The sequence below is a fragment of the Girardinichthys multiradiatus genome, chromosome X (genome assembly GCF_021462225.1).
Source record: "Girardinichthys multiradiatus isolate DD_20200921_A chromosome X, DD_fGirMul_XY1, whole genome shotgun sequence".
Lineage (NCBI taxonomy): Eukaryota > Metazoa > Chordata > Actinopteri > Cyprinodontiformes > Goodeidae > Girardinichthys > Girardinichthys multiradiatus.
The window spans coordinates 34,248,678-34,265,683 of record NC_061817.1 but is presented as its reverse complement, the minus strand read 5'-3'; the positions used below and the strand labels follow the sequence as shown (position 1 = coordinate 34,265,683).

The 17,006-nt window shown below is 39.2% G+C and overlaps 1 protein-coding gene across 1 annotated transcript; it reads right to left on the bottom strand.

The window, feature by feature from the left end:
- Positions 1–268: 268 nt before the first annotated feature.
- On the bottom strand, positions 269–16,663 carry LOC124862489. The gene is made up of 11 exons (XM_047356444.1): positions 16,563–16,663; positions 14,412–14,440; positions 14,139–14,229; positions 10,941–11,103; positions 10,800–10,865; positions 8,496–8,536; positions 5,368–7,893; positions 5,136–5,277; positions 4,028–4,137; positions 3,002–3,070; positions 269–1,564 (listed from the first exon to the last, which is right to left on the bottom strand). The coding sequence occupies exons 3-11, from the start codon at positions 14,219–14,221 to the stop codon at positions 1,273–1,275; spliced, it is 3,492 nt and encodes a 1,163-aa protein (XP_047212400.1). The 5' UTR covers positions 14,222–14,229; positions 14,412–14,440; positions 16,563–16,663; the 3' UTR covers positions 269–1,272.
- Positions 16,664–17,006: the final 343 nt, after the last annotated feature.

The following is a 17,006-nucleotide window of genomic DNA, read 5'->3' as shown; positions in this document are numbered from 1 at the left end:
GTACATTTAAGTAGTGGAAATCTTAAAGGGTGGAAAGCAAGCTTTCAAAAGCACTTTTATACAAACTTGCGTAATAAAACATTCCTTGTTACAGTTTACTACTGAAGTAAATGTACTCATTGTTACTGTGTATATATACTGTCAGAAATACTACAGAATGTAAATCTACAACAGATCAACATTCATCAGGATTGGGCTTCCAGTAATAAAAAAAATGTCAAAGTGGTGATTATGGCAGTGCTTCAAAATGACAACACGAGGCTGTTTGTGTGCCAACATCTTGGCATTATTGCATTGTTACTTTACCTATATTTTTATTAAATGTATACATGTGTTGTACTTTTATACAAAAACATACAAAATATTTTATAATAAAACATGTTTTTAAGTTCGGAGTTGGTCAATGTATTCTGACAACAGCATTAGAAAGCACACATTCAAAGAAGTTTTACAGTTAAGGCAACCTCATTTACAACAACGAAACAGAGAAATGTCTACAGTTATAATGCATATATGTACAAAACAAAACGATCTGGGGGATCAATTACAAACAAGAACTTGGCTGTGGACATGCCCACTTCTCCATGTATTTAATTGGTCAAAAAAGCTAAAAGATGATGATCAAATATTTAATCAGTTTCTGCCCTGAGCCGAGTAAAATGCTTTTTTACAGCGCAGTCCAAGTTGTCGGAAACTCCTTTGATTATACATAAAAAAAGCTATTTACACACACAAATATAAATCTCTTGCTGGCATCTTTAAAAGTTATTTATAGCCTTTAATGGAAAAAAAAAAAAACATAGCTGCCATTATAACTCAGAATGATGCTGCAAGGAGATAAATACCAGCCGTTCGCTGCTTCATTTCAGAACAAGACAAAACAAATCGGACGCTATCTGAATTAGATTTTTTTTAAACAAATGTGTGATATTACCGTACAAATATCAATGAGAGAATTTGTTTTGGATTTTGAGAAATTTCTCCAGAGAAGTTTGACTGTTGAATAAATAAAAGTCTGTTTTATAAGTAATTATCTGTACAAATGCGTGTAAATAACGTCTCCAAGTCGATATTTTTGTACTATGATGTACAGTTCTTCAACTTGCGGACTACAGATGCTATAAATGATATATTTATCTGGAGCTTTCCATGACAAAATTTTAACACGGACTGACACGATATAAGAAAGAAGTGTCAGGATCGCACTCACTGAAAGAGATTTACCTGTTTTTTTAATTTGCGGCCAAACAACTGCTGCTACAGACTCTTTCTTCAGTCATCGTTCTGATCATGGATCAGCCACAAATTCAACTGATCCAGCTTGGAGCACAGAAGGGAGTCCACATCCTGAATGCTGAGGGACGGTTCATCTTTAGGAAAGCCCCCTCGTCTTGGCCTCGATGAGGAAGTAGCTGCTTTCCCAACTCCAACAAGAGGTTTCTTCGGCTTCCTGACCTCACCGACCTCCAGGAACTCCAAAAACCGTTTGACCCGCCTCTGGCCGAACCAGGACTCAGAGCCATTCTTGCGGTTGAGAGGCACCTCGAATATGGTTTCCAGGCGACTGAAAGAACCAAAAACAAACCAGCTGAAGGGATGTTTAAGACCCTAAAAAAGGTGAGTTTTCTTTCTGTAGAGAAGCAGCCGATTTTAAGAACCAGATTTACTCTGGCGCCACCTTCTGGTTGGACGTTTTACTTCTTTCATTAGCCAAAAATCAGCTGCTACTGTTGTGCCTCCAAAGTTTCCATTCTGGCATCATCTTTGCTTAATAAATCATGACAGTCTGGAATAAGTTGTAGGTTTATATAATTTTACAACCTTAAGGAGCTGATTATTATATTTATGTCCCGATACATGAAACTAGGGAACTGACAGAGGATAAAGTATTATCTATACATCAGTGTTAAGAGTAAACTCATCAGGAACTAGTTCAGGAGTTTAGTTCCCAGCATTCAAACTGAATTAATTTGTGGTTATAATCCGGCACCTAAACACTGTCAACTAAGTTTAAAGTACAAAAATGTACCAGTTCTTATTTATCAATCCGCTAAAACAAAATGTAAAAGTTTCAAAGAAGTTTTTCCAATTAAGCTAAATCCTGATTCTGTTTAACTGAATCTCCACTTGTATAAATGAAAGATCTATTTAATGGTCAGAAAGCTCAATTAGAAATAAACTTAAGCTGCAACCTCATTTGTTTCTACTGTTCCTAAAATCTCCACGCAGGCATCAGATTCAGGGAAAGTAACAACAGAACCTAGATGTTAAAGACGAGCCTTCAGTTCATATTGTTGCATTTAAAACTAAGGCAGCAGCGTTCTAGCGATGTTTGAAGTCAGGGAGAGGCATGTCATCAACAACAGGGTTCATGTTTCAGGTCAAACAAAAATAAACTGACAGTGTCCAAAAAGACGTTTTCAAATGATGATTTCATTTATTGAGGAATAAGGTGATTAAACCAATCTAACCCTATGTCAAAAAGTAATTACCCCCTACACCTAACAACTGCATTAACTGCCACAAAGCATTTGCAATAACTGACAATATATATTTTTATATTTTGCTTAGAAGCAGGGGGGTAAACGTTCATGTCTATTGGAGGCAGATTAGACTGGCCCCCACCCTGATGGTGCTTTACGCAGATGTCAGCAGAGAAAAAATGTCAGAAAATGTGTGTTACAATTCTGCTTCTGAGCTACTTTTTGTTATTAGATAATACATAAACACACAGACACAAACCCATGACAACGAGCTGCCAGCAGCCCAGAATAGTACCTCAAAGAGCAGATCAAGAGTTATTTAAAACCGATACTCTGGTCTGGTTCTGACTCATCGGTGCAATAAATAAAGCAACTTCTTAGTTCCAAAGTCGACCTGGAAAGGTCTGTGAAGGCGTGATTCAAGTATTGACACTGAATGATTATTCATTTATGAATTAAACTCGCCAGGCTTCTTCAACATGTATACATAAATACAAACAAATATAATTTGGGCTTACCTTTCTGGGGCTTTGTTGAAATTCTTATTGGTGTAAATTTCTTCCAAACTAAACTCCTTCTTTTTCACCCTGATGGGACACGGAAAAAAAACAGAAAAGTTAAGCAATCTAAATACTGATTGAAGCTACAAAAACATTTTTTAAACCAAAGCTCGTCTCAGTGAGCTGTTCATCCAGACCTTTTTTAAAATACCTCGCTGTGGGCTTATATTTGACATGCATACTGACTCCCAAGAGGTCCTTTGTGATTAAAATGTTCGCTTTGTAATATTTTTATATAACACAATATAAGGCTTAATGTTAAGGTAAGGTAAGTTTATTTATATAGCGCTTTTCAGCAACGAGACACTCAAAGCGCTGTACATACAATTACAATACAATCACAAAGCAAATAAACACAGATACAGACACAGCTACAATGCTTCTCATCATTCCACTGAATTCTAACTAGTGAAGCTGAGTCACTGGTACAAAACAGCTTTAATCCACATGTTCAGGTGCTAATGATATATTGCTTTTACTGGTACTGAAGTTGAACTAAGTAATAACAGTCCATTGTAGTCTAACTAAGAAAGCTGGGTCATTGGTGTAAGAGCAGCTAAAGTCCAAATTACTAATAATAATTTGCTTTTGCTGGTAATCCTTCTGAGAAATCTGAAAATCTATGAAAAGTAATGAAATCACACATTTAGGTAAAGTAAGATAGGAGGGAAAAAAAAAAATCATATTTCCATTGCCTATTATTATTTTAGGCAAGAAACACCTAACCCCTGCTGAGGTTTTTTGTACTATTTCAGACTCTATTCTGCTAAGAATAGAGTCTGAAATAGTACAAAAAACCTCAGCAGGGGTTAGGTGTTTCTTGCCTAATATTAAGCACTCGATCTGATGTGAAAACTTCCTGCCATGGTTAAAGCTTTAGGAAAAATAGAGCTGTTTGGTACAAGTTTGCACCACATTAATACCAGAAACAGCCGCGCTGTTTTTCTGTTCAAGTACCACTTAGTGTTGAGAGTTTTCCCCTACCTGATGGGTTTGGGCAGACCCATGGGCGTCAGGTTGGTCTGAGGTTTTGGTAAAGTTTTCCGAATCCTGATGGATGACACCTTTTTTTGTTCTTCGTGTTTCTTGGCAACCTTTGAAGAAAACATCCCATTTATAAGACCCTCATTTCTTCCTTCCATGGGTTAACACGTCTTAATATTCAGGGGAAACTTTTGCTCAACATTTTACGCTGCTGTCGGTGCTCTGGCTGATTTCTTCCAAGCTTGAAATGAATTTCTTGCTCAAGTCCACCTGTAATGGCTCTCAGAAGTTTACACACCCCTGTTAAAATGCCAGGATTTTGTGAGAGAGCATGATAAATTGTTGCAAAACCCAACATTTGACATTAATCCTACACAATTTAACAAAAAAAAAAAAAATGTAAAAGAAAAAAGGAATATTGTCACCCTAAACTAATACTTTACTAAAGCAATTAAAGACAGCCTTCTGGAATTCACACCTAACATATAGTGAATGTTATGAACCTGAAATTAAGTTCAGTTGTTAAAGTAGGATTCTGCTGACATTTATGTCCTTCAGTTAAAGCCAGTTTGCAGAGAGGTTGCAAACAATCAAATGATCTCCTTGTGTTTCTTTCCAACATGTTATCGTATAATGGAACCAAAAACGTTTGGCCACATTAAATGTATAAAAAATAAATAAGTAAAACACTGCACCTTAACTGAAAGACCACCAAACCCACCATTAAATGAGCATCATGTTCTGAAGTTGCTTTTCTCAGATGGAAACACTTCTTGACAGGGAGATAAAATCATGAATCAGTCTGACTAGAAGTCACTTTTGACCCAAAAACCTTTCAGCTGTTTGCTGAAAGGTTGAAGATGAAGAGGGATGAAGTATTGGTTGAATGGTCGGCACATTTATTCAACCACGTTTGGAAAGGTTTGCTTAATTACTTTATTTGTTTATGTCACAAGAACCTGACGATTTTAAACGGGTGTGTAAACGTTTGGGAGCCACTGTTCTGACTGGAAATCATTTCACAGTAGCTCCACCTTTAAAAAGGAACCTGGTAAATTCAAGTTTAATAGAAACAACCGTTTTACATTTAGTTAAGAATCATACATACTCTAATTTCAAAGACGGACAGAGCTTTTTCTTCTCTCATCCCAGCATCTTCAGACTCCTGACTGGAGGAGCTGGTGTCTTCGCCATCATCATCCTCTTCGCTCCGTTGCCTCCTCTCTGTCTCGTATGGCGTCGAATTCTCACTTTAAAGAATTCGGAGTTGATATCAGAACAGCGCATCAGAGAATTGTCGTAATAAAATGGGTCACTAGAAACCATAAGAACTTCTTTACCTGCTGCTGGAATCCAAAACAGCAGAATTAGACCCTAAAGCAAAACCTGGAGAATGCCATGTGGTGGAGCATGAAAAAGAGGAAGGGGTTGGCGAGGGAACATGACTGGAAGTACTGGTGTGGGCAGTGGTTCCCCTGCAGTCAGATTTCTTGGAAAGGAAAGCCAGGGGGCTTGAAAGGAAGCAGGAGGCAAGAGCAGTGAGGGAGCTGCAGGGGGAATGAGCGTGGGCAGGTGACAGGTGATGGGTAACGGAGTCGTAGGAGGCAGATCTCCTGGATGGGTACACCTCCTTCCTGAGACAGAGAGGGGCGATCTCCCTCTCCACCTCCACACTGCAAACAGTGTGTCGACGTGCCCGCCTCGGGGACCTCTGAGCGTGGGAACTGAAATGACCATGCTGGCGATGGTAGTGGTGCGATGTGTGTGTCTTGTGGTTTGGTGAATGGGGAGAAGAAATCCAGGGCGAGTCATCAAGATGGAGGATGAGAACGTCAGGGCATGAGTAGCTGCGTAAGAGCCGCCTTGAAAAGTTGTTTTCTGATGAGCGTAAGCGCGTTGCAGTCAGATCTGCATCCTCCACCGTGATAGATCTAGACCCCTCTTCGGTTTTACAAATCCTACTGTGCAAAACCTTGCATCTCCTTTGGTTATCGGATCTTCTTTGCCTAGTGTTAACATGTCTTATGCTCGGTCTAGGACTACAGTTACTGATTTCAGAGACCGCCGTGGAGGCAGAACTCATCCGTTTCTTTTCTGTAACAAGTTTATCTTCTTTGTTCAACTCTCCAGAACAGAGTAAAGGAAGTTGTGTCTTTGATTGAAGAAGTTCGGGATGAGCTTCAAAAGGTGTCATTTCAAAGAATACGCTGCCCACAGAGATTTGACCTCTTCCTCTTTTTGACTGGCTCTCTTTGGTTTTCTCTTCGGTTTTGGCTAAGACTGTGAACTTGACAGCACTCCTCAGGCCTTTCTTCAGTCTCTTGGACGGTTGGCTCGCTCCTCTGGTTGATGCATCTTCTCTATGGTCACTCAGAGTGGAGTTAATGTCTGTGCTCATGGGTTCCAGTCGATCATGTGGTGATGTGGACACCAAAGTGCTCTGCATTCCAGCATTTAAAGTTGTGTGCTTCGGCGATTTACGTTTTAATTGTGTCTTATTTGTATTCCCACACTTGGTTGCGAGCTGCAGTTCCTTCATTTCAGGACGGACAAGGACCACACATAGGCGCTTTTTTACAAGTTGTTCAGCAGCAGGGACAGGCACATCAACATCTAGAACATTATCACTGCTTGCATCAAATTTAGTAAGAACTGTTTTTGTCTGCAGTCTTTTGCATGAATTGCTGGGCTTCACTTTTATGCACTTTGAGTTATTGTGTGACTCACTGCTGTTTTTATCCAACGAGCAAACCATCTGGTTCTGTTCACTTTTTGCCTTTGGGTTTGCTCTTGTCGACACAACCCGTCTTTTGCTGTCTGGTTTGATGGTTTCGTCCTCACCTTTGATACAATGCATGACTGCAACCCTCTTTCTGGCTGTTCTTGGCCCCTTTATTACATCACCATCTAACTCCATGTTCAGTTTTTTCCTCTTTACAGTGTCTTGGGAGTTCGGCTTCAGCCCCCTCTTTGCTTGTACAAGCTTTGACACTGAACACATCTCAGAGATTTGTTGGCACTCCATCTGCTCTGCATCCAAAGAAGGCTTCAGTGGGCTTTTATTTGCGCTGAGGCTTTGTCGAACTAAGCTGCAACTTTCTGCATTAGCTGCTTCTTCACTGTCATGCTGAAGTTTAATCAGTCGATTTCTGTCTTCAGATTCAGTTTTCACTGGTTCATATCCATTTCCTGTATCTTGTCTGATGAGTGGTTTTACACAGGACAGATCACCTTCACGGTCCTCCACAGCAGTGTAAACATTTGAGTTTGACTCATTTGAGTCACAGACTTTGGCTGAAGGCTGAAACGGGACAGAGGAGCCAGAACGTTTGCCAACTTGTTCAAAAGCAACGCAGGCTAAGGAATCAAATGAACCATGTACCAAATGAACTGCATCAGGTACGTTTTTATCTTTCTCGCTTATTGCACATTCAAAATCCCGTTCAGTCCTGCATACTGAACCATCAAATAGTCTTTTAGCACTTTTTGTTTCTGCAGAGTCAATGAGGCTTTGGTGGCTGGTTTGAATTTGTGCTTCTGAATGATATTTATTGCTTTGCTCTGAATCACCAACATCACCTGCTCCACTGGCCTCAAGCTCCTTATCCATGATCAGTGAAGGACTGTTAGCTCTGAAGAGTTTAACAGGAGTCATGACTATCTCAGTGAAGCTGGCCATCTTTGATTTTAGTGACTGAAAGAATGGGCCGATTACCCATCCCTTTGAGACGGATGTGTCTTCACTACCAGGTAAATCTCCACATGCGTCAATGTCGGGTTTAGTAGCATCAGGGTTTTCCAGCGTAGGTTCATCCTCCAGAGGAAAGACATCAGTCTCATTGTCTGGGCTTTTTGAGTTCTTCAGCCTATGAAATGAAAGAGGAAAAGAAGTGAGCATTTTACGAAAAGCTAAAAATAAGACTGAATTACAGCAGATGTTCATTCAGTAAACTTGTAAAAGCTGAACAAGCTGGTTAGGAGGGCCAGCTATGTCCTGGGCTGCCCACTTGACTCTGTGGAGGTAGTGGGTGAAAGGAGGATCTTAGCCAAGCCCACTGCACCAGACTGTAGAGAAGCTGAGCAGCTCCTTCAGTGGCCGACGGAGACACCCTCGGTGCAGGAAGGAGTGCTACCGCAGGTCCTTCATGCCCACCGCTGTCAGACTGTTCAATTTAACCCGTGTCATAACCTCTGTATTTGCAAATACTTGCAATTATTGTCACTTTGGCACAATCACCTCCACTCCTTATGGTCCATAACTTATTTCCATTATTACTACTTGTTTTTGCACATTTGCCCAGTTCTTTTGTTGCATATTTTCCTAACCATCTGCACCCTAAAAATATTTAGACAATACAGTCCATCTTATCTTAAAAACTAATTTCTTGGTATGACAAAACATTTGACAAAAGAATAAGTAAAGGCATGCAAGCTGGAAAAAAAAAAAAAGGTTGTCCATTAAACTTACTCATGTTGGTGCTCTGCAGTAAAACTGATAGAGAATCCAACCTGCAAATTAAATACACATTTTTAACATTTTGTTTGGTTAGTTGCAACAACAAAAATAACTACACTGGCAGAGATTTGTTACATTATTATATTATGGGCGAGGATATTCCAAGGGTGAATTTATTACACATTATAGTAATTTGTTTTTAATGAGAATGGGCGCACAAGTTTGAATTTATTGAGGATTTATTTATTGACTTTCCTCCACATACAGACTCAAATATATACTTAGACCCCCAGATATATCTTAATTCATGTCCCACACCCAAACACACGTTAAAACCTATTTTATATGGAAAAAGTTGGAGTTTTTCTTCTAGACCAGCAGTTTCCAGTTTATTATGGGCTTGAGCGATGTTTGCTCCTGATCTTCCTAATCAACTTCATTCCTCTGAGGGGGATTGCATGCGTCAGACGGTGAGAAACTGGTTTTGGAATGGATGAACAAAGACAAAATGAAGCTTTTGGGATGGTGCCAGCCTCAACCCAAACGAATATTTATGCACAATGCTTAAAAGCCAGATCTTTGGCACGAACAGTTGAAATAAACTACTAAGAGTTGTCAAATATACAGACAGAAACCCTTTGGAAGCATTTTAATAGCTGCAAACCCATGTAGTTTATGTGTTACTTGCAAAGGGACATTTAACCAAAGATAAGAGGGTGTGTATCTATATATTTGAGCCTATATGTATAACTTTAACTGCATGTGGATTAGAAACTAAATGATAAAATGGGTGAGATTATCCAGTACTTTGCTGACCTGATTCAGATCTTATTTAGCAGACAGGAACAACAGATCCATTCAACAAATTTAATTACTGAATAGTTTGTTTATTTCAGTAACTAAATTCACTAAGTCAAACACATTATATGGATGAATTACCCAAAGACTGAAGTTTTAAATCCTTTATCTGTTAATTATGATGATTCTCCTCTCACAGCTAATGAAAACACAATGTTTAGGATTAGAATATTACACCAGATAAACGAGAAAAAAAAATATATATATTTTTGTTACAGAAAAATTGGCTTAAAGAAAAGTATGTTTAGTACCTGCTTAAAGGTCATAATTTTCAAATGGAATCTGACAAATGAGCTTTCTTTGAACACATATACTAATTCACTGTACATAAACCAAAATTAAGTCCGGGGGTTCCTTAAGGATCTATTCTTGGGCCACTTTTATTTATCTTCTATTTGATCCCCCTAGCTGGCAGCTCACTTTGGTCCTAAAAACAAAGCAAAAATAAAGATTCCTGTCAACACAGGAACCAAAGAATGGTACATGCTTTTAATTTCTCTAGGCTAGAATATTGCAAATCTGTAAAAGAAATAGATAAATCAGCAGTTCATTTAAAATGCTGTTGCTAGAGTCCTGATCAACACTGGGAAAATGGATCACATCACATAATGTCCGCACTGCACTTGCTCCCTGATTGTAAAAGGATTGATTTTGAAACATTGCTACTAGCCTGTAAAAAACTGAGTGGTCTTAGGAACAAATACACTTCCGAGCTGCGTGTCAAATATGAACCATGTTGACCTCTCAGGTGATGAGAGACCTGGTTACTGGGTGTTTACAGGATCAGAACCAAACAAACAGAGGCAGCATTTACTTTACTTTCTATGCTCCAGCTCTGGAACAAACTTCCTGAAAACCAGGGAAGTGTAGAAACTGTTGGCTCCTTTAGGGATGGAAAACGTTATTATTTACTACAGCTTTCGATTAAAGACTGTAACAAAATGTTTGCATGATCCCTTAGTGATTGAAGCATGAAGCTGAATATTTAATTTGAATTGAACGTGTGTTTCTTGTAATACAAATCTGTTAAAAGCTTAAAGGTTTTTAATATCATCTTTTGATTTTGTGTAAAGACCTCTGGATTCGCTTCCTTATGGTTGATACTATATAAACAAACTTAGCCTTGCTTGAAGACGTTGTACTATAAATTAAAATGTATGCACCAAATTCTTATCTTTGCTCCACATAGAAAATGAGGTCAATACATGTGCAGTTCGCTCTATATCAGTAGTCTGTGTTAGTAGGTCAGTTAAGACACTCGATTGCTTGTTTGTGTCAGATGCAGCAGACCGTGAAGGAGGATTAAATCACTCCATTAACCTTCACACCTCTTTATCTGCACACTACCATAACACAGCTTTTATTATGACCAATTAGGCAGTGAACATTGGGACACATTAACACTCCAAATCGCCTGCTCCCTGTTAAAATGATATAAATCATGGGAAGAAAACTAACCTTGCTTGGTTTCTTGTGTATACGTGTTCTTCCAGCTCTCTGTAGCTTTGACCGTGATGCTTGCACCTACAGAACATCAGACCCAACGTGCTTTAGTAGAGGATTTCTTTTTAATAAGGAAAGTTAAGGTAATTGACATACCATATCTGAGATCTCCCTTTGCCTCTTTGTTGGGGACGGATTCGGTTCAGACCGTTTCTGAGCAGCTTGGATGTCTGTGTAATCCTGCTTTCTCGGAGTTCTGGCTCTGATCTCTTGAATGCGACCACTCCTTCTGTGTCTAGATTGTCCATCACTTACACAGCTACAAGTAAAATTAACAAGACAATCTTCTTTACTGCAAAAATGGTGAGGAAAAAAACAACTAAAAAACAGGATAGGTTTGTGGTGAACAATGCATCTACAGTGCAATAAAAAAAGTATTTACCCTCCTACAGATTTCTTCTGATCATTTCTGTAACCCTTGCATGTTTCAGATCAAACTAATTTTAATATGAGAAAAAGATAACCTGGGTAAATGCATTTATTAAGAGGGAAAAATCTATCCGAACCAACACGGGTCTACAGGTCCTTCTCAAAATATTAGCATATTGTGATAAAGTTAATTATTTTCCATAATGTCATGATGAAAATTTAACATTCATATATTTTAGATTCATTGCACACTAACTGAAATATTTCAGGTCTTTTATTGTCTTAATACGGATGATTGTGGCATACAGCTCATGAAAACCCAACATTCCTATCTCACAAAATTAGCATATTTCAACCGACCAATAAAAGAAAAGTGTTTTTAATACAAAAAACGTCAACCTTCAAATAATCATGTACAGTTATGCACTCAATACTTGGTCGGGAATCCTTTGGCAGAAATGACTGCTTCAATGCGGCGTGGCATGGATGCAATCAGCCTGTGGCACTGCTGAGGTCTTATGGAGGCCCAGGATGCTTCGATAGCGGCCTTTAGCTCATCCAGAGTGTTGGGTCTTGAGTCTCTCAACGTTCTCTTCACAATATCCCACAGATTCTCTATGGGGTTCAGGTCAGGAGAGTTGGCAGGCCAATTGAGCACAGTGATACCATGGTCAGTAAACCATTTACCAGTGGTTTTGGCACTGTGAGCAGGTGCCAGGTCGTGCTGAAAAATGAAATCTTCATCTCCATAAAGCTTTTCAGCAGATGGAAGCATGAAGTGCTCCAAAATCTCCTGATAGCTAGCTGCATTGACCCTGCCCTTGATAAAACACAGTGGACCAACACCAGCAGCTGACACGGCACCCCAGACCATCACTGACTGTGGGTACTCGACACTGGACTTCTGGCATTTTGGCATTTCCTTCTCCCCAGTCTTCCTCCAGACTCTGGCACCTTGATTTCCGAATGACATGCAGAATTTGCTTTCATCCAAAAAAAGTACTTTGGACCACTGAGCAACAGTCCAGTGCTGCTCCTCTGTAGCCCAGGTCAGGCGCTTCTGCCGCTGTTTCTGGTTCAAAAGTGGCTTGACCTGGGGAATGCGGCACCTGTAGCCCATTTCCTGCACACGCCTGTGCACGGTGGCTCTGGATGTTTCTACTCCAGACTCAATCCACTGCTTCCGCAGGTCCCCCAAGGTCTGGAATTGGCCCTTCTCCACAATCTTCCTCATGGTCCGGTCACCTCTTCTCGTTGTGCAGCGTTTTCTGCCACACTTTTTCCTTCCCACAGACTTCCCACTGAGGTGCCTTGATACAGCACTCTGGGAACAGCCTATTCGTTCAGAAATTTCTTTCTGTGTCTTACCCTCTTGCTTGAGGGTGTCAATAGTGGCCTTCTGGACAGCAGTCAGGTCGGCAGTCTTACCCATGATTGGGGTTTTGAGTGATGAACCAGGCTGGGAGTTTTAAAGGCCTCAGGAATCTTTTGCAGGTGTTTAGAGTTAACTCGTTGATTCAGATTATTAGGTTCATAGCTCGTTTAGAGACCCTTTTAATGATATGCTAATTTTGTGAGATAGGAATTTTGGGTTTTCATGAGCTGTATGCCAAAATCATCCGTATTAAGACAATAAAAGACCTGAAATATTTCAGTTAGTGTGCAATGAATCTAAAATATATGAATGTTAAATTTTCATCATGACATTATGGAAAATAATGAACTTTATCACAATATGCTAATATTTTGAGAAGGACCAGTATGTGAAAATGTGATGTTTCCCTTGTTAAATCATGAATTTAACTGTGATTGATTACATTTAGGAAAAAAAATCGGTATCCACATCCAAGGACTGATTAGAGCCAGTCCTGTAAAATCGATACATCACTTAAATAGAAACTACCCGACAACATGAAGCGTGCTAAGAGATCTTGAAAGCAACACATCCAGACAAAGGGTTTCAAAAACAGTTGATAAAGTCACTGACATTCATCAATCAGCAAAGAGTTACAAAGCTATTTCATAGGCTATGGATATCCAGCAGACCACAGAGAGAATCATCATTCGGAAATGGAGAAAACAGGCAGGTTAATGGGAAACTCTCCTATGTGTGAATAACGACAATTCTGCAAAGAAGAGTGGGACAAGATTCCTCCACGGCGCAGTAAAAAAGACTTGTTGCCAGTTATCTCAAACACCTGATGCTGCCGAGGGCGGAACAATCAGTTACTAGGTTTAGATTTCACATAACGCCAGGTTCTTTTAGATAGCACTTTTTCTTAGTAAATAAAAATCATCATTATACCACAGCATTTTACATTTACTCAGGCTATCTTTGTCTGATATTAATTAATTAATTAATTAATTACTACTAATTAATTTCCCTTTGGGATTAATAAAGTATTTTTGAATTGAATTGAATATTAAAATCTGTTTGATGTTGAACAAACACAGAATTTCCTTCCCTGTAATGGGCTTTTCAAAGCACCAGACACCAGTATCCATGAATTTTACAAATAGGTCTGAGTTAAAGAAAATAGATTATTAGAAACAAATAAAAAAAATGTTAATCATCTAAATCTACACACAGCCAGCTGTAAAAATTGAACATAGTTGTTTAACTATTCAAAGAAAACAAGCATCAATAAAGCTGGAAGCATCAATATCTACCTGGAAGCAAAAGTTGTTTGCCAGGCAGCTTAACATTTAAATGGCTTTTTTGTTTCAGGTTAAGCAAATTAGGCAAAGTGAATAAATGCTCCTCTGTAGTTGAATCTCTGACCCAGAGCTATACTATACCAGCTTTTTAAGATAAATATAATAAATTACTACAACATTATAATAATCCAACAGCATAAGACATAAATATCAAGAGAAAAACACACCAACAGGAAAAGAAATCAAAAGGTGCAACAGCAACTATACCTGGGGGTGATGGAGGAAAGGGGGAGGAGAGGTGGGGGTGGTGCACTACAGACAGGAATTGGGGGAATAGCATCTTCATCCATTGGAAAAACTATTTGGGAGAGCGAGTCAGAGGGAAAAGTCAACATCCCATTAGCTCTTTCACACAGCGTCTTTTCTCCTTTTCCTGCTGGTCTCTGTAAATCACGAAGGAGGGAAAAATAAAAGAGGAAAAAAAAAACAAAGCAAAAAACATGCAGGGTATCACATTTAAACAACTGAGGTGTTGCTTACTTTTCTTCAGGCTGGGATGGGGGTTTATTCTGAAATCAACAGAACAAAACACACTTTTTATTTTATAGGACAGAAAAGAATCTATTAAGAAAATGATCAGAGAGATACGGAACAATAAAAATAACATATCGGCTAGTGAATATTCATCACTTTTCAAATATTGTTAAAGCTTTAGGATAACCAGACAAAAACAAAGATGGCGCCTTCCTGAGCAGCACTCGGCTGCTGTGGCTGTGAAGACACCATTGTTGCATTTTGATTCGTCTCAGAGGTCGAAGCTTGGATCTGGGAACGCTGTCACCATTATGTATCGTACTAGATGCAAGCAGAAAACTCCGCACTGTTCAAATGCACCAGAGAGAGTAGTAGACACCCACTTAAATTACGTGGCTGATATAAACATAACTGTCCGAGAACAGACATAAAATTATTGTCTTTAATAATAAATAGTCAAATCTGCAGAACAGGAAAGAATAAACTCCATCTCTCTGTCTCCAAATAAGAGAAAATCTCTTTCCACTTAAGGAATGTGGCCAGTGGGATTATTTAATTGTTGTGATGTCAACTACAATAAGCAATAAGACAACAATGCATTTCTCTCCATTTCATGCTTTTAAAGACAAAAGCAGAAGTCTCCAACTCCAGTCCTTGAGTGCCACTGTCCTGCAGCTTTTTTGATGCATCGCTACTCCAACACATCTAAATCACAAGACGGCATTACCTCCTTAGCATGTAAGCAAGCTTTGTGAAGGCCGGGTCATTAAGCATTCGTTTAATTCAGGTGTGTTGGAGCAGGAATGCGTCCAAAAGTTACTGGAGTCAAGGACAGGAGATGCAGATCCCTAAACTAAAGACTCATGCTCACAAATAGATTGTACAATATCTGTGACCTCTAGCTTAATGAGATACAAACCATCAGAAATGCTAATAATTTATACACAACTTTAACTTCATATTATATGCAGGGCAGACATATCGGATTATGAACTCCAGACTCTCTGGTGCATTCTTCTCGTATTTCCAGCTAGGAACTATGAAGAGCAGAGTCTCAACACAGCCATCAAAGTGTGACACTTCTGCCTTGGGTCCATCAGACAACCCTTCAATCTACTGTAGCTTAGCTCTGAATGGCAGCAATCCCCAGAGGAACATCTCTGAGTTTTGAAGTATTCCTTCAGGGGCTGTTTGCAAGATGGAGTAGAACCAAATATGAGGCATGTGAGTACAGATAAAATATCTCCAACAAAAAAAAAAAAAAAAGCACAAAGTGGAAAAACAAAAACAAAAAAAAACTGCTCAGCTAATTCATTTCAGTCAATCTGTCACCAAACATACGATCCCAGTTTGAAATAAAATAAAAAATGAACTTTGGCAAACAGCTGCCCTGATTTTTACAAAGAGGATTTTACCAACGTTTCTTAAGCAGATCTTTTATTTGTTTTTAGTATGAAAGCAGTTCATCACAAATGTTTTTTTTGGGGGGGGTGGGTGGGGGCTAAACGCTTTTAACCACATCTATCCATCCGTCTGTCTCTGCCCGTCTGTACAAGCTTTGTGCAACAAAGACCAGCACAAGGAGTGCATGTGAGGAAAAGCAACAATTTGGCTCTTTGCATTTGAATCATTTTAAGTGATTGATGACCTACGCTGCACCGGGTTAGGAAAAAAAAGTTATCAAGCATCCAGCAACCGCGTACCTACTGCAAACCCCTGAATAAGACTTCATTAAACTGCGTGAATTGTATAAACAGTTTAGTACAGCAACATTCAGTGAGGGTTTCCAATCAAACCGAATCGGCGGTCTGATTAAAATTGAGCGTGGTCTACTTGCTGGAAGGAATGTTGTTAATTTCAAACTTTTATTAGTAGACCAAAACAACCATAGCCTAGCACGAACACGTTTGGTACGATTAAATTATAAAGTCTAAATAACTTTAACTTGATAAAGGCAGAGCTTTATTGTAATTCCATCAGCACTCCATAGTTCTGCCACCCCTATGTGTAGCAGTTGTTGCACCAGGTGATAGTCGTAGCCGGGAACTGTCATATCTCAAAGCTTTCTTTGACGTCTGTATAATAAGCGGGCATATTTCTACATTTTGATTTTCTTGGTAACAATAAATGTAACTAAATAACGTTGAGGGAACTCACCTAAAGCCTTCAACTTGGACCGTGACTCTGTATTCCCTACCCGCCGTAAACAAGGCATGCCGGACGGACGGCGCCCTGCAGCGAGTTGCTAATGTATCCGTTTTTTTTTTTACAAATCTAACTACCAGACAAGCCAAACCGACCAATCAGAGTGCGAGTTCAATTCCGCCCGAAACGCCTTATTGAAATCTGACCAATCAGAGCTTGAGTTTCAGGGTCTGATTGAGGGCAACCAATAAGAAGCACGACGGGAAACATGAAAGCTGCTTTCTACAATGTCGTAGTGAAAAATTCTAAAATACGACAATCTTAACAATTTATCAGGAAATGTAGAGAGAAAACCACTACTAATTACCGTACTTAATCACAAAATTAATTAAAGCAAATCAGTACTTTCAAAATAACTGTAACCATTTTCATTTAATATAGCTGTCAATTTTTATA

Coding starts and splice junctions, on each gene's coding strand:
- LOC124862489 (XM_047356444.1), bottom strand. CDS start 14,221: ATGGATGAAGATGCTATTCCCCCAATTCCTGTCTGTAGTGCACCACCC. Junction 5,278..5,367: donor GTTTTGGATTCCAGCAGCAG/GTAAAGAAGTTC, acceptor AATTCTTTAAAG/TGAGAATTCGACGCCATACG. Junction 1,565..3,001: donor TTCAACAAAGCCCCAGAAAG/GTAAGCCCAAAT, acceptor TGGTTCTTTCAG/TCGCCTGGAAACCATATTCG.